General features: G+C 39.1%; 1 protein-coding gene across 14 annotated transcripts in view; it reads left to right on the top strand.

Moving 5' to 3' along the window:
* LOC146514561 (protein unc-13 homolog B-like) overlaps nt 1-21,344 on the top strand; it is a 65,600-nt gene that overhangs the window by 14,743 nt on the left and 29,513 nt on the right. For 9 of the 14 annotated variants that reach the window (XM_085165882.1, XM_085165878.1, XM_085165880.1 and 6 more), the window contains exons 4-12: nt 1,546-1,663; nt 2,474-2,597; nt 6,152-6,225; nt 6,333-6,390; nt 6,656-6,685; nt 8,420-8,633; nt 10,202-20,162; nt 20,836-21,132; nt 21,244-21,343. In XM_085165882.1, coding sequence (XP_085022008.1) covers nt 19,933-20,162; nt 20,836-21,132; nt 21,244-21,343 — 627 coding nt within the window. In that variant the 5' untranslated portion in view covers nt 1,546-1,663; nt 2,474-2,597; nt 6,152-6,225; ... (2 more) ...; nt 8,420-8,633; nt 10,202-19,932. The remainder of the gene's footprint in view (nt 1-1,545; nt 1,664-2,473; nt 2,598-6,151; nt 6,226-6,332; nt 6,391-6,655; nt 6,686-8,419; nt 8,634-10,201; nt 20,163-20,835; nt 21,133-21,243; nt 21,344) is intronic. The other 5 variants (XM_085165884.1, XM_085165872.1, XM_085165871.1 and 2 more) reach the window with 4 other exon arrangements.

Here is a 21,344-nt window from a genome sequence, read left to right as displayed (position 1 = left end):
AATACAGAAACACACCATTTATCATGGGGAACAAAATCAAACATTAATACATAAAAAAACACATACTCTGCAACTCTGGGATAGAAACAACACATCCACACTTTTATCTCTCCAAGCTACTCATCCGAATGCTTAAAAGGTGCAGTTTTTCATCTACTCCATTCAATTTAAGACAGTATATCGTAAAACAGCTGTTTCATTTCCTCCTTATAATTTATTGATTTAATTTCCCCATTTTCCTTTCCCAGTGAAATGTATCTATGGTGACACAAAGGGCAACACTTTGTTGCATGCACACCATTGTTTGTCTTTTGTGAACTCCCTCTTTTGGGACAGTGTTTGTTTTTCCAGGCCCCCTTCCTCCAACTGTCCATTCATGCTTTGTCACTAGGTGTAATTCCAGGTTATTCATCAGGCTTTCCAGCAAATTCTGAGCACCATCTGTTACAGCGACCCAGCTTAAATTTAAGCAGAAAATGGGAACTTTACAATTTCAAACTTTGTATCTTAGTATCTACCATGCAATTATTATTTTTTTAGGATTTTTATGTTACATTTTAAATATATTGTCTAAAAACATCATCTGAACAAAACAAATGAGTAAGTAGTGGTTGTCTCAGTTTTGGAAATTAATAACTGCAATTGTTCATTCAGTTGCACCTTCTCTTAATTTAACAAGTCCAAAACATTTTTTTACATTTTCTTATGTTTTGTTTTTTGTTTTCGTTTTTTTGGCCTTTTGGCACCTGACTATCAGATTTGTTAAGGTCAGTAACATTACTCCATATAGGCTATGGGCCTGCATGCGCCAACACAATAGCCCATGAAATATAAAATGACAGATTGCAAATTATTAGCAATTTTGGCTTTACCACTTTATTTTGCATGTTTAAAAAGACAGGGATAATGCAAAACGTTAAAATAAAAGGTGGCACAACTGGAAAAGATAATCTAAACAGCAACATGAACAACAATAAATCTCCCAGTTAAAATTAGCCCCAGTTAAATACCTTGCTATATGTATTTATTCTCTTTTTCAATGAGCAAATGATTTAGGAGGCCTTTATCTCTGCACCTGAGCTCTCTGGACCCCACCACCCTCACCCCCACCCTTGCTCTTTTTTTAATTATCTTTTCTCTGATCTTGTTTTTGTTTGGTCCGTCAGTAGTTGTAAAGTGGCACAGATGAGAATATGCAAATGCCCTTGGTGTGTGGCTGCTTTTAAAATTCATGTGCCATTTTAATACTGTCATCAAGCTGTTTTTCAGCCCTTTGAATAGCATGTTGAATGACAAAACAAGGCTGGAAATGATTATGACAGCTAATACAGGACAAAATGAGGAAGTAGCTTTTGTAGCTAAAGCAATGGTAGCTCCTGATAGCAATCCTTTAGAAATTTCTGGTTTAATTTTTGTGTTGCTTTTTTTTTTCCATTTGAAAAATTTCTGATAACAAAGTTACATTACAACACAGTTATTGTTTCATTCTTTTATTCAGTGACATTTTATCATCATCATCATCATTTGTTACTTGAATTTCCACAGTGAGATCAACCGGCTGGACCTCGGCCTCATTGTTGAGGTGTGGAACAAAGGTCTCATCTGGGACACCATGGTGGGGACTGCATGGATTCCATTAAAAAGTATCCGACAATCAGAGGAGGTCAGAACTTATACCCACACAAAAAGTCAAGTACAAGTGAATTTTAGTCCAGACGTTTGAGGTGGAATAAAGCCACTTGAAATCCAACCATTAGATGTAACAAGATACAGCATTTAACTTCATCAATCAATAGATGTTAAATTAGTAAAATTAACAAAAGACAAAACAAAAGTTTGTACCTTTACATAAATATTGCTCAGTCTTTTTGCATTTTTCCCTAGAAAGAGATATGTAAGTAATTCCAGTTGGCACATCAAAGATGTGAAATGATGATCTCATAAAAGGGACGCTTTGAATTTTTAGTCGTACTAAAAATTCAAATGCTACAATAAGTAAATGCAAGCACCTGTGTGTTGGCTATATTCTGTTCATAAATTACTTGTTAGTTTAAAAAGTAATGTAATACTGGATTCCTAAACCTAAGGTAAAGTAATATAGAAATTTCAAGTATAAAGGCAGTTTCAAATAAAATAAACATTTTAAAATGATGATTACACAATGATTACAGTTACAGGATGATTGGAAATCAAAAAGTTAAAAATGTATTTTTTACATACAAAAAAGTAGTTTATACAAAAATGTTTCTTGTTTGACCCACATAATACTAAGAAAATGAACTTTGAATTTTTCACTAGATTGAACATACTTCATTATAAATGCTGCTTGGCTTCACTATTTGAGCTACAAATAGTAAAAACGCAGGCAATAAAACTGCCTTAAATCCATATTAAAAGAATCAGTGGCAAACTGAAGAATACATGCAAAGGCATTGTCTGTGTAAATAAATGGATGTGTTTAATTTAATTTCAGGAGGGCTCAGGTGAGTGGCTTTTCCTGGATGCAGAGATCCTGATGAAAGCTGATGAGATATATGGCACGAAGAACCCGACGCCTCATCGAGTCCTGCTGGATACTCGTTTCGAACTGCCTTTTGGTGAGATTAAAGCTGAAACCATTTTAGCTGCACAATAGACTTCCAGAGTCTAAGACATACAGTTGTTCAGTTGATTGAACCACACTTGTAAATACCGTTAAAACTCTTATGTAAGATGTTTTGTAATAGATACATTAGTGATTCTGGTTGCCTTAGGGTGAATCAAACCTTGATCTGGAGAGTTACTCAAAGGTCACAAATGTTTCCTGCTGAAATGTCAGGAACCAAAAAAAAAAAAGTGTCGAGCCTGGAGCAGTGTGTAACATTATAGCCTGGTATCCACTGGTCTTGTGCAGACATGGTACCTAGTAGTAATTTCTTTTGAACAGAAAATCTAATGGCTAAACAGTTGAGTCCACAATTGTTGAACAAAGATTCATAATTTTTGCATAGTTTTGCACCATTACAGTGGATTTTAAATCAAATAATCATTGAATTTAAGACTTTCAACATTAACTCAATGATATTTACAAAAATAAATTATGAACTGTTTAGGAATCACATTAATTTTTAAATAAAGTCCCCTATTTTCAGAACAACCTGGTTTACACAAGATAAATATAAGGTCACATCATAACATTCTCCCTTTGTGCGGAGTCGAGCAGGATTTTATGGCTAGAAGCAGTCCAGATATTTGTCTTAGATATTTGCCTGATGGTGTAACATCCCGTATCTGGTGCCTTTGAGAATGAGACGCCTGTTTCTGTCCTGCATAAGCTGAGGTCACTAATTCAACAATAGCAGACCTTCCTTTATTAATTTAGGTTCCGTAAATATAATTTTGTCTTTGCCAGGTTGTCCTGTTGTGGGCAACAGGATTTAGGAACCATTAGAAATATCCAAAAGCATTTCTAACATGAGAAAGAGGAATATATGACTTGGGTCCATTAGCCACTTAATCAGTGTTTTCTAGAATGATCCATGTCAGAATATGAATACAGATTTCTTTAAAGGTGCATTTATTTATTTGGCTACATAGGGGCAGAAAATCTGGTAGAGTGGTAGATCACAGACTGTGTGTAAAAGATAGACAGCCACTATAATTCCAGCTACTGATTTCTGGACTAGCCAGAGGTTGACAAGAGTGTTAAGTTCTAAGTTAATTCGAGATGGGACTGTATAGGTGCATTTCACAGAATCGGTTGATGCTGATAATGTTGGAATTTCCCTTACCTTTATTTGCTCTCAAAGGTACCAACACAACAAGGTCCAGATCAGTTTACGCACATACTGGATTAAAAATCAGTGGCACCAGGTCTTATGACTTAAGAAATGTAGAAAATTTGGTTCGAATCACTGTCAGTATTAGTGGGTATGTTTAAAAAATCGATTTCCTGATTCAAATCGATTTTAGTTTGAATAATCTTGCTGTTTTGCTTCCACCACAATAAAATCACACTTCCTGCACAGCTCTTTCTCTCTCTCAGTGTACTTCAAGAACAGTTTCCCATGTTAAATCTGTGTTTTAGATCTCTGCATTATTTGCTTGCTTAGTACGCACCAGTCTACCGTTGTGTTCAGCGCTGTCGCCATCACTACTTTTCTTTTTTTCTTTTTTCTTTTTTCCAAAAATGACCTCCGACAAGAAAGCCTCATTTCTGCTGTTCAATATCAAAGAAATTTAAACCTTTACAAATTATGCCAAATTGCAAAACGCTTAGCTGTGTCTCTAATAAAAACCTTTGTAACTTCGCTCTGCTTCACCTCAGCAGCATCAGGTCATGTTCATATGTTGATTTATGGTTTTCTTCAGTTTTTGATCTACTGTAGAATATTTTTAAGGTGGTTATCTGCTATAAAAAGCCAGGCCAGGAAAATCTCCTTCACGTTTTTCTGCATTTTATCCTCAGTTACTTTGACACAAAGGAATCTGCTGTGATGATTAAACCTCTAATGAAGTCTCACAAGTTTCAGCTTTGTTTTTATACATAGATGTAAATTATGGATATGTACTGATAATTGATCAGAATTATAATACTTCCGATTGTCTGAGTCAAAATCGAATCGAATTGGAACTTTGTGAATCGGAACTTAATCGATTATAAAAATCGAAATCGATACCCCGGCCTAGTCAGTATGTCCAGGGGATATCAGGAAAGAGCTGGAACAGTGAGTGTCTGCAGCCATCTATAAAACATGGTGGAGGATCTGTAATTTTTGAAGTTATATCTCAGGCAGTGATATTGGAGATCTGTTGTAAAGCGATGAAATTTTAAATTCAGAAAAGGGCGATCAGATATTGATTCACTGTATAATAACATCTGGAAAGAATCTAATTGGTAGTGGCTTTGTTTTATAGCATTAAAATGATCCTGAACACACTAGCAGGGCAGTTAAAGCATAGCTGGGTTAAAAAAAAAGAAGAAGTACACACTATAGAATGCTAGTCAGGGATCAACAGGCCTTAACATTATTGAAGAGGTATGGAATCAAAGAACTGTCCAAAAAGCTTCCATCATCCAAAGAAGAGCTTTAGATGTCCTTCAGGATGTCTGGGGAACAATTCCTGAATGCTACTTAAAGAAAGTACAAGAAAGATTGCCTAAGAAAGTCCAGGCTGTGTGAAAGGATAAAGGTAGTCAAGATAATATTGACTTTTAAGCTCATTACATTTAGAAACTCTGTTTCTGTCTTGTATACTGTATTTCATTTATGTTTCCACATATTTCAATAAATGGTTGCACCTTTATATAATTTTTCTCAGCAAAATGAGGAAATGAGGGTTGACTCAAGACTACAATACTGTAGATGAAATATGAACTGTAGTTCAGTTTGGTGTTTGCGGTCATCTATAAATAAAGACTAAATATCCTGACATTTGGTGCTTGCTAGGAATCAAAAACAGCTAAATTGACCTGATATTGGCAATTTTTTAATATTAATGTTTGATTCACATTTAAAACTATTAGTTAATTAGTTATTGTATGGTGAAGTGTCCTTTGTGCTCCCACCACCTTTTTGTACTTGACCACTACACTATTTTAGTACTGCACTGCATGTAATGCTTAAGCCTTATGATCAAAAGGCATCAGAGTTGAAGCAGAGTGTCCACTGTGTGGGAGAGAGCCTCTTCCTCTGTATTAAGAGGAGCCCTTTTATGGTTGCAGGAGCCCATCATGACTCTGCGCTTCCAAAGCCATTCATTAAAGCCGTGGGTTTGTGGTGTCTTTGAAGCCCCAGCCTTTGTGTTGTGTGTGGCCTTTAATGTGCATCTGTCTACAGTGCAGTGCAGATCCCCCTTTCAAGTACGACTAGTCTACCAGACATCATATCAAACAGTAAATGTAGAGTAATTATTTTGTATTTTTCACTTAAAAGTTATCTTTTGATTTTTTGTGTATTTGAAATTCAATGTTGTATTAAAATTTTTCAGAAAACCTGTAACTTGCCACACTGTACACTTGACATTTATTTTGCATGTTACTGCTAACTTACTATTTTCTTCATTTCCAAACAGCTCATAAAAAATTGAACAGACATAAAATGTATTATGACAGCATACTGGGAAATGAAGCTTGAAGTTTATATTTGCTGCATGCATATTTATGTACCAGATATCCCGGATGATGAGGCACAGTATTGGACTGGCAAACTGGAGCGCATCAACAGAATGGGAATCCATGATGAGGTAAAATACAGTTTTTACCAGAAAGTTTTAATATAAAATGAAGTTTATTATTCCAGTCAATAAAGAATGCTATTATATGCACATTTTACACTCTCTGTCCTCTCTAGTACTCTCTTCAGGAAGATGTTCAGAGTCACCCATTGCCATTTGCAGCTTCCCAGTGCTGTGAGTACCTGAATGTGTTGTACTTTTAACCTCTAGATGGAGCCAGTTTTCTATCTTTCTGGATCTCAGACTCATTTGTCTTGTTACTTCTATTTTATTCTTTTTCTTTTAAATCTCTTGTGACAATTTATGTGTTTGTTTGCCACTTATGGGGCTCCCTCATTGTCCAATTATTACAACACAGGAGCACTTAAGTCTTCTTTGTTTACACAATCCCCGACTCCTCTGACTTGCCTCTCACTTGTTAAATCTGCACTTTTACCAGGCAACTATTTCGGATGGGCTGATTCACTGAGTATGTAACACACTTTGATGAAATTCTCCCCCTTGGCCAATCCTCATTCCCCTTCTGCATGTCATAAAGCCCCATGTCCCCCTTGTAACACGTAAACCATAAGGTTCCCATTCAATTAATTCACATTACTTAATTTTATTTTTCTTTCCTCACTGCATTCATTGATTACCTTTTGACATTTTCTCCCATCATGCTCTTGCTGTTTTCTTGTTTTCTACAATATGCCCTGTGCTGATGTTAGAATGTTTTTTTTACAACACATATATCATTTATTATTATTATATTGTGTACATTCCAGAAAACATAACAAATATTGCTAGAAGTCTGACTAACAATGGAAGCCCCTATTACGTGTTTAAATGTAGGGAATTGCAGTTCCTTCACAGAGATGACAGGTGGCAGTCTTTGCTAAATATTTATGAATCACTTCTTATGACTTTATCACTTTGAAACGACAAACCCCAGCCTAGCTATCTCCCTAGCCAATACTAGCCTTATGGTTAGCTTTTGGTAGACGTTGTCTTTGAACTGGTAAGGTCATTTTCAAGAAGTGGTGTATTTTGGTGCTTTCCTATATGAAGTTATACAAATTATTATGAAGCTGTGTGGGGTGAACACCTACAAACTGTCTTCTTCTCTGTAATTCAACACAAGGTTGCCCCTTTGTAAAATGATTATTTTATGTTTTTGTGTAGAAATATAGAGGCTTAACTGGGCTAACAAAAAATAAAGTTCACAATCTTTACTTTTCTTATAGAAAATTATTCTGTAGATGAATCTATGGGATCATACAGCTAGAGAGGTGAAGAACAGCTCTTTGCCTTACATTTTGCACAAGTGCTTGCATGTACAGCACTTTATTTTCTTAGTGGGGCAACAAACAGTGCAAGCAGTGATGTAATGGTTTGATATATTCATGACTATGAATTTCCCAGGCTACATGTGCACAGGTGGGAGTTTTATTTAAGTAAAGCCACATGAGGCAAATTGTTTTGTTAGAAACTTTGTCTTGTGTTGCAGTGTAACCCTGTTAGTGATAACCAATTATTTTAGTATGTTATAAACAAAAATCAGCATCACAAAAAAATAATATTTTTGCTATAAGAGCAAGGGGAAGTCTGCATTTACCTGAAAATAATAAGAGCGATCCTGACAAAATCTGTTTTTATCCTGCATGGAAATCTTCTCATTCAGAAGATTCTCTCTCCTTCTTAATTGAGAATGACTGTACCAGAGTGCAGTGCCATCCTGTGGGTCTGTCTACTCTGTTTACTTCAAATAAATCACTTTCAAATAACCCCAGGGTTGTACAGAATTAGCTCTTATAATTCTACAAACCTATTGCTAGTCAGTGAGTCAGCTTTATTTTTTCTTTTTTGCTAGGATCCAGAATTACAGAATACTCTCTTCTTTCTTGTTTAGTAAAAGTTGCATCTTATATTTTGTTCTTGAAATACTTAGATCAATTGCACATTCTTTCTTTTAGAAAATTTTAAATGTTTGCATTTTTAACTTTTCCCCTAGCATCACGTAACTGTGGTTTGTTTATTTTTTCAGCTTTTTGCATTTTTATATTTAATAAAAATTCAAACAAGAATACATACACTTATTTTACATTAATAATCAGCAAGGTTTGATAGAAAAATGAAGCCATCTTACTAAACGTACTTGATTCCACAATTTTACAATCTGTCAGGATGGGGTGTTTAGAGCTTGTCTTTTTACCTGCTGCAGCCTTGGATGACCAGGACAGTGCTGTAGATGACCGGGATAGCGATTACCGCAGTGAGACCAGTAACAGTTTGCCTCCACGTTACCACACAACTGCTCAGCCCAACTCATCCATGCACCAGTACCCGATGAGGCCTCGGCCACAGCATCGCCCGGATGGCTGCACAGACTCTGTCCACAGTTTCGACCTGGACTACAGGGACCCAAGAGGAAGCAGGTAGACAGGGTCGCCCAGGGATACCTTCACTCACTCATGCACTCCTGATCAGACACTCTTTATCCTTACTATATCCTTACCTATACTGGCAGTGTAGCCTGATTGTTCTTGCTTCCGCTGCAGCAGTTCGTTTTGACGGGTTATTTATTTACTTTGTGTACTGCTGCTGTCTAATGCAAAGTAATATAATCACGGCGATAATGGCTGTATTTGCCAATTTTTTTTTTCTCCCACTCACTTTTTACACAAATAGTGCAAAACTTAAGAAGTGGTTTTCAATAATGTAACTGAAAATGAGTCGTCTATTCATTATGACCTCAAAAATAACCAGAGTTAAATCAACATCAATGAAATTATAAAGGTCAATCATGCAAATGTAATTGGTATCATAATGACATTACTTGTGCCTCCCTTAATTAGGGTTTAAAACCTAGTCAGAAGTGTTTACTTTAGATAAGATTGTTTCACAGAGAAAGAATTGGTAATTACCTCTTAATTAATTTTGTCATGAATAGTTTACCTGATCAAAAGCCCATGTTTTTGTCTTCCGTACATCAGGAAGTATATCAGGATTATTTGTTTACTGTTGGCCAAATGGCCAAAATAAAGTGTTTATATGATGATTGTTACTAATATACAAAAATAATATATTCTTTTTTGTTGTTGTTATTATGGTCACTACAACACCACTAAAATGCTGTCAGGAAGTATTTGGTCCAGAAAACAAATATTCTTGGTTCATGGACTTTAATCTTGTGCGCTTGCCGTAGCATGCATGTGCACCAGTGAGACTGCTACAAATCTGCCTGTGTTGACTGATAGGGAGTTGATCCGGATAATTCTACATCAGAAAAAAAAATGTGATTACAGTCACAGAAAAAAAAAAAACCCTTCATTGTTCATGTTTCTTTTTTGTCTTGAGGGTGTGTTGGGTTGTTTAAAGTTTCTGTTAGTTTGAAATGCTCTGGGTATATCACAGAGGAAATCCCTCTTTCACACCTCTGGAGGAAATAGGTCAGTGACAGACACATGCCTTTCAGTTGTAACATAAAAACCTCTACCATGAATGCCATATGGTGGTGATTTTGCAGACATTTCCTGTTAAGACTTTTACAGACAGACTGTGGAAGTGCTGATAAGCATGTTTGTTGCAGTGGGGATTTACAGCAATCTAAATTCAGTGAGGCACGTGCAAACATGGAGCTATATGCACACAATCTCACACTTGCAAACAAAGAGTTTTATTACCCCTGTCAAATGTATGAAATGTGTAACATGTTATGTTCTAGTCTTTTGGTATGCCTTCTGGGTAGTTTAGTTAAGATCATCAAAAACTGCAAAAAATGTTTATTAAAGAATGCAATGTTATATATTGCTTATCATATATATTATAGATCAGCTCATCATTACGAAAATATTTATTTCGATTTGTTTCTGGCATAATTTACTGTGTGACTTAACTTGTGTTTTTGTTTGCATTTTTTCTTTTTCTATGCCTCTTTTCCATCCCTTTATCCATTCCCACACCCTCATTAAATTATTTTTTTTTACTTAAAAAAAACAAAAAGAAGCTCTTTAAACCAGAAAGGAAGAGTCAGAATTATGCCTGTAGATTCTGGCATGGGGGTTGAAGATTGGGAAAACAAATACAAGGGGCAAAGCAAGCCACAGCTAAGTGACTTTATAGATGATGAAGACAGCGTTATCTTTCGCATGGGAAGACCCTACTCCGAGCTATCACATTCACCTATCCATCAGAATACAAAGCATAGTGGTGGTCTGCCTGCCACCTATCCTGAGGGTTATGATACTATTGATCGTCGGCGAAAGAAAAAGATTACAGACCCAGGAGGGTTTCTCAGTCCAGAAGCAGACAAAATGAGAAAAGAGACCTTTCCCGCTGACCTTGCACTCCTCCGTGAGAAAAGAGGGGAGCTTTTCATGCGACAGGTAGCAGAGATGCAGGAAGAGGAGGAGCGTATGACATCAGATCTGAGACCATATCAGAATGGGCTTCTCTACAAAACAAGGATGTGGGCTAAAAATGAGCTGGACAGCACTTTGGAGAATTATGTGGCATACAAAAAAGGGCAAGATGCTAGAAGGAAGGCACAGTTTGATTTTGAAATGGAGAGCCCTCTGCACCACCCTATAGGAGCAGAGGACAGTGTTAATGACATTGCCTTTATGGCTGATGAGTGTCGCTCAGAGAACAAAAGACATTATAAAGATAGGCATTCTTTCTCCTATGAGGATCACATAGAACATTCACAGAGCCTTTGGGAGAAGAAGTATGGGAAACCTAAATCAGGAGGATGGGTTTCAGAGGCAATGCTCTCTCCTGTAGAAGAGCCAAGTGATGAATATGTTGATCCTATGGATGAGCTTCAATGTCTTGTTGAAACAGTGTCTGAATACCTGGCTGAAAAAGAAGAGGAAATTAGCAAATATGGATCCCTGCCTAAATCAAGCAAGTCTAGGCTATCCTCCTATGGTAGCAATAGAACTGATTCATTTGGGGAGGAGCAAAGTAATTCAAAGGATTTAAGAGAAGAATCCCAATCACATGCTGCTTCTGATCAGGGCATTTCAGGAGTAAAAAATGCCATGAGCTCATTGTTTACTTCTCTCACTGACAAAGTTGGTGGAGGCCCTAAACAGCCTGCCCTATCTCCACAAGTATCATCTGCACAATCCTCACAATCTGGACTAACAAAATTGTTGTCCTTCATTCCTAAGTCAAATAACACAGCTCCCGTAGCTATTGTCTCTCCAGTAGAAAGTTCTCCTGAAAAATCATTCAATTCTTTGCCTTCTCACCCACCACATGATGCCAAAATACACAGTCATCATCAAGAAACACAAACTCCCAGCAGGTGTCAGACTCAAACAAGTGCAAAAGACCATGTACCCAAGCTTGTAACCAAACCTCAAAGTGCTCCAGAAAACTCAGTCTTGGGTAGATTAAATCCTTTGAAGCTTTTTTCAGCTAATAATGTGAATTTGGCTGAATGCAAACAGGCGTTGGAATCCACATGTTCTCAGAGTCATACACAATTGGAAGAGAGATGGCTTGATAACAGAGGTAGTGAATCAGAAAAATTAAGAAGACTTTCACATGAAAAATATTCAGGACAAAATTATGATAGAAACTTATATGAGAGACAAATTCAGTCAATTTTGAATAAAGAGAGTATTCCTGTTCCAGAGACAGAAAGGTCAACTGGGCCAACACATTCTGCAAACACCAGTTTCTTTAGCCCTTTTAAGAAGTCATTAAGTTCACTGATCACACCTGCTGCCCCTGTTCCACCCCACGGAGCTCCACCTGTGGCAGTTTATCCAGTGTTTAGAACCACAGAGAGCCCCCAACTAGAGGAACCAGTTGAAGACCCAGCATTGACTAGTAAGCCTAAAGTACCTTTCTCTTCATCTGAAAACGTTTCCACTCAGCAACGTCCCAAAGCAGAAGGTGGTGTGCTTTCTGGTTTTTTAAAGTTTGCATCCAGTGAAGACATCAGTGCCTCCATAAAAACACAGATTCCTCAGCATGATCTGACTTCAACAACTTCGACCACCTTGACCAAGAATCCTCCTGTGCACCAGGAAAATAGTGAGAAAGGGTGGTTTTCCAGCATATTCAACCCTACCCCAGCACCCTCTGGTCTAGACCAGAATGTAATCTGTAATCAGCAACCACAGAACAGTAAACTGTCATCTGTCTCACAAGCCCAACATACATCAAATCAGAAATCTGGAATGCAGCACCAGACTGTCAATCAACCAAAACAAGGTGGACTGCTATCTGGAATTCTTACATTTGGCTCTAGTAGTGACTTATCTGGCCATTTATCACAGCATGCTAACAATCAGCCATCCAACAGAAATAATCCCACACAATTTTCCCAACACACAGCCCCAGAACAAACCTCTTCAACTCCACAGATGGGGGGCCTTCTCTCAGGTTTATTGAACATTTCATCTACAAAAAACCTGCAACAAAAGGGACAATCTTGTGATAGTGAAGCACAAAGGAACATTCCCGGCAATTACTTTGGTCAGCAGCAGACTTCACACAGAACTCAGCAAACACACACTCCAGAAAAGGGGCTGCTATCTGGCTTGCTCAAATTTGAATCCTCCGAGAATATTTCAAGGAGTCAAACAGTTCACCACCAAAGCAGTCAACAAGGTCTAAGACAACTGAGTACTCAAGGTCCAAGCCAAGGTCATCCTATTAAAAACATTCCTCAGAATCACCAAGGTGTCCGATACGAGACAAATAAACCAGGATTTGCTCGACAGCAGACTGTTCCACTTCAGCAAGCACCATCCCAACAAGGTGGTTTTCTATCTGGACTTTTCAAATTTGCTTCAGCAGACAACATAAACACACAAAGTCAACCATCAGCTCATCAGCATGGAATGACACTAAGCAAATCCAATAATGAGCCAATAAAGACAACGAATATCCAAGTTTCTAGTCAAGATCAGCCAAAAAATAGCACAACGCAAAAAACAACACATGCAAGTAGTCTGTTTTCTGGACTTTTTAAATCCCCTTCAGAAAACACAGCTCAACAGTTGCAGCCCAAAAACACCTATGAAACACAACAGCAAAACAAAATACCACATAACCAGACTGATCCAACACAGATAGAGACAGCGGGTCAATCAGGAGTGCTCTCAGGGTTTTTAAACAAGTTTACAAAATCAAATGAAAGTATTCACACAACCTGTCAAACATCAACAGAACAACCACCTCAAGAAAGGGCCAATAATTATACAGTTACAATTAAAAGCCCACTGCAAAAGCAGCCACACAATAATATGACACAACAACAATCAAAAGAAAAGGCAGAAAAAGAGAAAAGAACAAGTCAGATAAGTGGACAACAGACTACTTCAGCCAAGTTTATAGAGTCTTATTCTGACATATTAACAAATGCTAACGTAAACCTTGGAAGGGATGGTTTACAAAAAAAAAATCTAGATTATCTCAATCCAGGAAAGAGTAGACATGCTTTAATCAGTGCACCTGTGTCAGTCGATACTGAGAGTTTGGATTTGCGTACATCAGCTACTTTTGCAAGATCTCTTCAGAGCTGCACAACATACTCCTCAGTGAGCACTGGTAATTTGCCTCAGTTATATAATTCTGGTTCATTTAGGTCAACTAACCCAATGGCCTATAGTACAGGAAATATCCATTCCCTTTTACAAAGTTGTGCAACTTCACCAGTCATGACCATGCATCCATATATTGGTGGAAGCTCTCCATCTTTATACAGTGCTACAAGTCAAAACCTTTATCAGTTATCTGCATATGCAGTAAGTCCCTCTTATGATGAAAACCAGTGGATCCGTGAAAGTGCTCTGTGGCAGCATTTTCAGGACGAGTCACTAGGTTATCATTTCCCGGTAGAGAATCAAGGATATAGGCTGAGTTCTGAAAGTACACCATTACCAGTACCTGAGAATCAGAACACTGTTCAATGGCAAGGTGTTGTTTATCACCAAGAACAATATAAACCACATCAGTGTGAAGGATATAGAAATGATGATCTATATCCAAAGAGAAAATTATGGAATAGTTATGAAGACTTGGGAAATATAGAACATTTACCCAATGAGGAAGGTGTGTTGAACTTAACTACTAAACAGAGTAATGCCAAGTTTGGGAAATGGCATTCATTTAATGATGGTAGCACTTACAGCTTGAATGGTGTTTCATATCATGAAGGGTATTATGAAGAAACTGCTCCAAGCTTATCTTATTCAGCTAACTGGCAATATGGAATGGATAATCCAGACTCACAGCGTGTTCACACCAATGGCATGATCCATCACAGTCAGCTTAATTTGAATAGACCAGTAGATCCTCCAAGTGCAAATATAGACTTTGAAGACTCCCTGTACCTTGAAGACACTGAATGGTATCAGCAGTGGCTGGCTCTTTTGGAGCAAGGAATGTGGTGGCCAGCAGAAGACGGTGACTGTGGCTACTTTGTTTACACAGATCATGAGTATATTTATGCTTTACTTACAGATGCAGTGGGAGAATATGTGTATGCATGTGCCCCTGAAGGTGAATCTTGGGGAAATGCACAGCAATTAGAAAGTTTTCCAAGTGCTTGGCTGAAGAATGAGATGGTTTTAGTCTGTGGCTTTAAAATTCCACTTTACAATGAAGATGAGCTTCTTTGGCTTCCAGGTCAAGATCACAGGGATTCTCAACTTCTAAATGCCCCCCTAGATTTGTCTGCTGCCTACAGAAAAGGAAATGAGATTATGAATTTAAATCTTGAACAATTCTCTCAAATGTTTGAAAATTCATTTCTGTCTCAAGGGCAGCCTGGTGTGGATTTCTCATCCTATACATTAAACAAAGTTAAGATGGATCCAAGACAGCCTAGTTATGTATATCAAGATTATTGTAATGACATCATTGACCTTTCATGTCATAATAGAGATCATATTGGCCCATATTGGAATAACCAGGAAGTAAAGACATTTCTTGCTCAAAAAGTTTCGGTCTCCCTGAATTCTACCCCTACAGCAAATTCTAATCAACACTTACTTTACAACTGTTACCAACCTAGCCAACGGCGGCGTTCATCGACTGCTGTTACGATAAAACATGTGGATGATGTATCAGAGGACGAATGGAGGAAAAGAGTGTCTCCAGGAGAACAGCAACCTAATCGTCAGGTTAAGAAGATTTCTTCCCTAATAACCTCTTTTGTCAGCAAAACATCACAGGTTGAATTGAACAGTTCTAATAAGTCCACATGTGAACAAGCCACTGACAAACAATCTAAAAGCATCCTTTCATCAGGATTTCAGAGTCTGAAGTCTAAGATCATCAGAGAAGAATCTACTGCCATTGTAACTCAGACAGAAAGCTTTAAACAACAAATTGAAACGCCAGTTACCAAACAGGGTAGAATTTTGCCCACAGTACCAACAGCACCTCAAGTGACTCAACCTGCAACACACTCAACAAATTCACATGCAACTCAGAAACCTAAACTTTCGCGGCAGACTACCATGGTACAACAAGTGACTCCACCAACAAACCTCAATGTGACAGTGCCTTTAGGATCAAAAGAATATCTTAGTAAACCTGCACCAACTGGACAACCTACATCTGATAAACCGATGGACATACCAGTGGGAAAACCATCTGAACAACCACAGGCAGGGTTTATGAACTTCCTAAAATCTGCAGTAGGAATGGAGGAAACCAAACCAGTTCTCAATAAATTTACTGACACATCTCCAAATCAACAGAGCAAAACTGGCAGCACAAGCTTCTTACAAGGAAGTGCCACTACAAATAAAGAGGCTACAGGAGTTTCAAATATTTTGGGGTCAATCAGTAATCTGTTTAGCACTGAGCCCTCTCAACCACAAAAACAGCAAATCAAACCTAGTGTTACAGAGGATTCACTAACATCAGCCTCTCGATCTAAAGGTATTCAGAGACAGCAAACGTTAGACCAAAGTGGCTCATCTAGGCCCATGCAGAGCCTAATCCCAGATAAAAATATATTGGAAGTGTCTACTCAGAGTATCCCTACAGGCTCTGCAGCAAGCCAGTCACAATCTGTGCCGCCTGTTGCACAAACAAAGCAGGAAGCTGAAAGTAAACCATCTGGTGGACTGTTTGGATTTTCAGTTGGAGAAATATTCGGGGGATCAGCAGCATCTAACCAGTCTGGTCCTACTGGTCAACAGGAAGAGTCACTTGGTAAAACTATATTTTCAATGTTTACAGGGCCAAATACTCAGCAGACTACAGATAAATCTGGGACATTGTCTCAAACACACCCATCAAGCACACCTTCACAGCCTTCTCAACAGGAAATACTTGGTAAAAGTTTATTATCAAAGTTGTCAGCATCAACTCCTCATGCACCTCCTAACGAAACCAGGCCCAACACTGAGGCGCCACAGGGGGGAACTATCCCTCCAAAGGATCCTCCATCTACAGGGTTCCTTTCAATGTTTGGCAGTCACAGCACCCAACAATCTCAAAATCAAACTGGATCTTTTCTAGGGGGAATTCTTCCTGGGTCATCAAGTTCAGCTGAAAGCCCAATGAAGGGGCTGTTGTCAATGTTTAGTGATCCCAACCCACCACAAACACAGTCATCAACAAGACCATTTCAAGAACGAGTAGTCCAGTCACAAACTCAACAACAAGGGGGACCACAGGCACAATCTAAAGCACAAGAACAGCCTCTACCACAAGGACAAACAGCTACCTCTGTTCTTGGGGGTATATTCGGTGGATTTTCTGCCTCTACTGAAAATCCAAGAAAAACATTGTTTTCCGTGTTTAGTGGTCCTAGTTCCCCTCAACCACCAAGAACTGGAGGAGATACAAACATGCCCTACACACCAGGGACTGCAGTCCCAAAAGAACCAACCAAGAGTATGTGTTCTGTTTTTAACAATGTTTTGCCAACACCACAACAGACTCCCAGTTCATCTGCTGCCACCTCTGCCAAAGAGTCGCCAGCTATTCATTCACAACAAAGTTCTTCCCAGATGGCATCTATTTCAAGTGACCATGTCCTCAAAGATGCCCCTTCTAGTGAATTCTCAGGGAACAAATCTGATAGTGACTCCTGTCAAGTGCATGCCGCCTCATCTAGTGATATTACTGTAGTTACCACAAATACTTGTGGTGACTCATTTGAAGCCAGTGATGTTATGTCTAAGCACTCAAATTTAGAATGTGGTGTTGTGCATAAGGAAATGAGCACAGAGAGTGCACCCCAGGATCCTTCTTTTTCTAAAGAACCTTCAGCCTCTGTGATTAGTGGATCAGACCCACATCCTCCATCTTCAACTGGATCTATCTCAGATGAGCCAGGAAAAGGTTTTCTTTCTTTATTTTCTGCACCCAGCACTGAGCCAAGTTCTACCAAAACAGGTCTGTCAACTACAGGGTCTACACCTGGATCATCGGGCCTGAAAGACCAACCAGCCAAGGGGTTATTTTCAGTGTTTGCAAGTTCTGCCCCTCAGCCCTCTTCACAGACTGGAAGTTCTCTGTTAGGGGCAATGTTTGGAGGTTCTTCACCTCAAACACCATCATCTCAAGTGGGAGGATCATTGCTAGGTGGGTTATTTGGAGGGTCTGTACCGCAGACTGCTCCACAAGCTAGTCTCAACAAGACTGGTGGTTCTGTTCCCCAAACTACAGGATCACAGCCAGGGTCATCATTACTTGGAGGCTTATTTGGAGGATCTGCTCCCCAGGCTGCTGGATCCCAGTCTGCTGGGTCTATTTTGGGTGGTATATTCGGTGGTTCAACAGTTTCATCTCTTGTGCAGACTAGTGGGTCCACAGGTGGAAGTTTTGGTGGGGCTGATCAGACTTCCACAACTCAAAATAAAAACTCTATATTCGGAGGGATTTTGGGCAGCTCACCATCTCCAGCAGCTGGTGTAGAGACAGGTACATCTCTTCTAGGTAGTATTTTAACTGGCGCTTCTGGTCCAAAGGACACAAGTTTGTTTTCAGTGTTTGGAGGATCAACTTCAGATGCAACAACTACTCCAACATCTAATAATGACAAAATATCAACTACCACTCTTAACAGTACTATATCAACTGTAACTGATCAACAAAAAGCCATTGACAGTAAAACTGTTTCAACTGGTGGTGATACAGGTGAAATTAATACTTTGATCAAAAGCAACAATCAAGTGGAAATCCCAAATACACTTGAGAATAAAGTTCAGCCTCTTGCTGTGAGCTTGTCTAAAGGTGAGGGTAGTCTCATAGAAGAAGTAAGTTGCCAACATACTGATAAGCAAACTGCTTTATCTGAAAAAAATCAGTCTAAAGAGTTTGAAATGTGTGCATCAACAGAACAAATTGTAAATTCAGAAATTGCAAGTAGTAGTCAGTTGAGTCAAGATACAAAAACATCTAATGCAGAAGAGGAAACGCCATTCCCTCAGTCAGTAAGTTCTTTTGTCCAAGAACAACAGAAACCTCCAGTGCCAGACAAGTCAGATACAGTTACTGGCTTCACGTCCACCCTTTTCAAACCAACACCTACACCCACTGAAGGTCAGCAACAGCAAAAGCCTTTTGGATTGGGAGGAACAGCACCCCAACCTTCCTCCAGTCAGACTGGTGCGTCAATACTAGGGGGTATTTTTGGAGGGCCCAGTGCCCAGGCAGCGTCTCCCCAGACAGGTGGATCATTACTTGGAGGCTTATTTAAAGGGTCCACTCCTCAGTCTGCTACTCAAGCCACTGCTCCCACCACCGGAGGTTCAATATTAGGTGGGATGTTTGGGGGAGGATCCAGTGCCAAATCTGCAGTTCCCCAGAGTGGTGGCTCATTACTGGGTGGAATGTTTGGAGCTTCTGGAGTTACACCTCAGGCTGGTGGTTCTTTGTTTGGAGGAATGTTTGGAGGAACTACTGGTCAGACTGCAGGATCACAAATTGGAGCATCAACTTTACTTGGTGGCATAGGAGGATCTTTGTTTGGGGCTATGGGACAACCACCTAAGCCATCTGAATCTGTGCCAGCTATACCAAAACCAACAGCCAGTGCAATGGGACAACCACCTAAGCCATCTGAATCTGTGCCAGCGGTACCCAAACCAATCACCAGTGCAAATATAATGATGGGCTCAACATTGCAATATAAAGATCAAGTGAAGCCTGGCAGCTTAATAAATGACAGTGCTGGGGAAACTGAAACAGCTTGTTTAAAAACTTCTACTGTTTCAAGTGCAGCAAAAGACAGTTCTGTCATTCATCAGGTAGTTAACAATGAAAAAGAAAAGCCGGAAGGGGAGGGAGAAGTGATACATGAGAAGCCCATGGTTATTAAAGAGGACCCTGAGAGTAAAGAAAGTGACAAGTCAGTCCCACCTGATGTCACAGAGGCAGATGTTAATGTTACTTCACCTCCTAATCAGTTGCCCAACAATGCAGAGCCTTCTCAAGCTAAGTCTTTGTTTGGGTTTATATCAGCACAGAGCAATGCAGTAAAATCTCTTGGATCCCTGATGTCATCAGCACCATCGCTTGCTTCATCATTGTCTCAGACAGAAGGAGGTAGTAGCCTAATTTCAGGGCTGAAAAACCTTTCTGGAGGTGTATTTCAAGAGGAAAAACCTAATACTGAAAAACAAGAGCCATCCACCATTTCATTACTGGGGGAAAATGCAGGTTTTCCTCAGCAGACACAGCCATCCAAATCACAAGCTGTCCCAGTTATAACTTCTCAACTCCAAACTAACAACAGTTCAGCAAGCAATGAGACTGTACAAAAGGTCGAAACAACTGAAGCCCAAAAAAACTGCACTGGTAGGTTCCACAGATGATATAGCAACTCCCCAGATTTGCATCTCCACTCCTGATGTAGATCCTTCAGCATCCCTGACCCCAAAGGAGAAGGAAAAGCTTGTAGAAATTCACCCCTCTGCAGGTCCTAACTCTGGAGTGCAGCTGGACAACCAGTCCAATCTTCTGTTGAATACAAAAAGGCTAGTAAAAGTGCAATAAATGGCATCCTCCCTCCCTGCCCCCATTTGTGAAGTGGGAATTTTGAGAAAAAAAAGTTTTTCCTATTCAGCTTTGCAGTCAATTTTCACTAATTTAGGTATTTTGTGTCTTTGTCTGTGTTGTTCAGTGTGGCCTTTTTGTGTTTAGTATCTGCAGTATCATTTGTCATTTTAAATCCGAATTCCACAACAATGTTGTATTGAGTTTTAATTTTCTGGCTGAATCTACATTGTACTCAAACATTCTTATTATTATTACGATTATCATTATATTGTTATTATTGTTATACCATTATTCATTTTGCAGTCCCTTTTGTTCTCTCTCTCTCTCTCTCTCTCTCTCTCTCTCTCTCTCTCGCTCTCGCTCTCGCTCTCGCTCTCTCTCTCGCTCTCTCTCTCTCTCTCTCTCCAACTGTTGTTGTGAATTGGGCTATATAAATTTTATGAATTAAGTTGTTTGCAACATTGTCATGGAATTCTGCTTTAATTTGTACACTTTCATTTGTTAAATATTTTTTTTACGTGTACATCTAGTAATCATCATATTTTACGAATCCATTCAGTCTTTTGTAGTGCAAACTTAAAACTATAAAATATTCAGAAATGATATTTCACCATTCTGAATGTTTTCCTCACTCCTTTCTCACCAATGTAGTCCAGTGGAAAGTAGTCGCTTTGGGTCATCAGGAAATCTTAGCCAGACCAGCTCCCAGCTTAGTGAGACTGGCCACGAGAGCACTGGAGGGTCAGAACTGGATGAGTCCTTCCACTCCTATCATAGTACTGGTTTTCACCCTTCTACCAATGGGCAGCTACGCACAAATGGCACAAATCTCTCCATCAATGGACACTCTGTGGTCAGTGAGCGGGAGATGGATAGGCTGTCCCCTGACAAAAGACAGGACATAAAAAGTGATACTGCAGCAGAGACAGGATCCCCCAAACTCCACAGGTACATTTTTGCTTGTAATTCAAATGTGTGTGATATAATGAAAATGCTTGAGAACTGAGAGATTTCCTCTTTCTCTTCTTTTCATCTAATGCTTCAATCCATGTAACCTAGACCTAGTTTCCATGATGATGATGGACCACCATTACCCTTTTCCCAATCCAGACTTCATTGGATGAAGGCCATCACTAAAGTCAGAGTTCAACTGCGGGAGG

Source organism: Neolamprologus multifasciatus, chromosome 7, assembly GCF_963576455.1.
Source record: "Neolamprologus multifasciatus chromosome 7, fNeoMul1.2, whole genome shotgun sequence".
In the NCBI taxonomy this organism is placed as follows: Eukaryota; Metazoa; Chordata; class Actinopteri; order Cichliformes; family Cichlidae; genus Neolamprologus; species Neolamprologus multifasciatus.
This window is presented reverse-complemented; position numbering and strand designations above follow the sequence as displayed.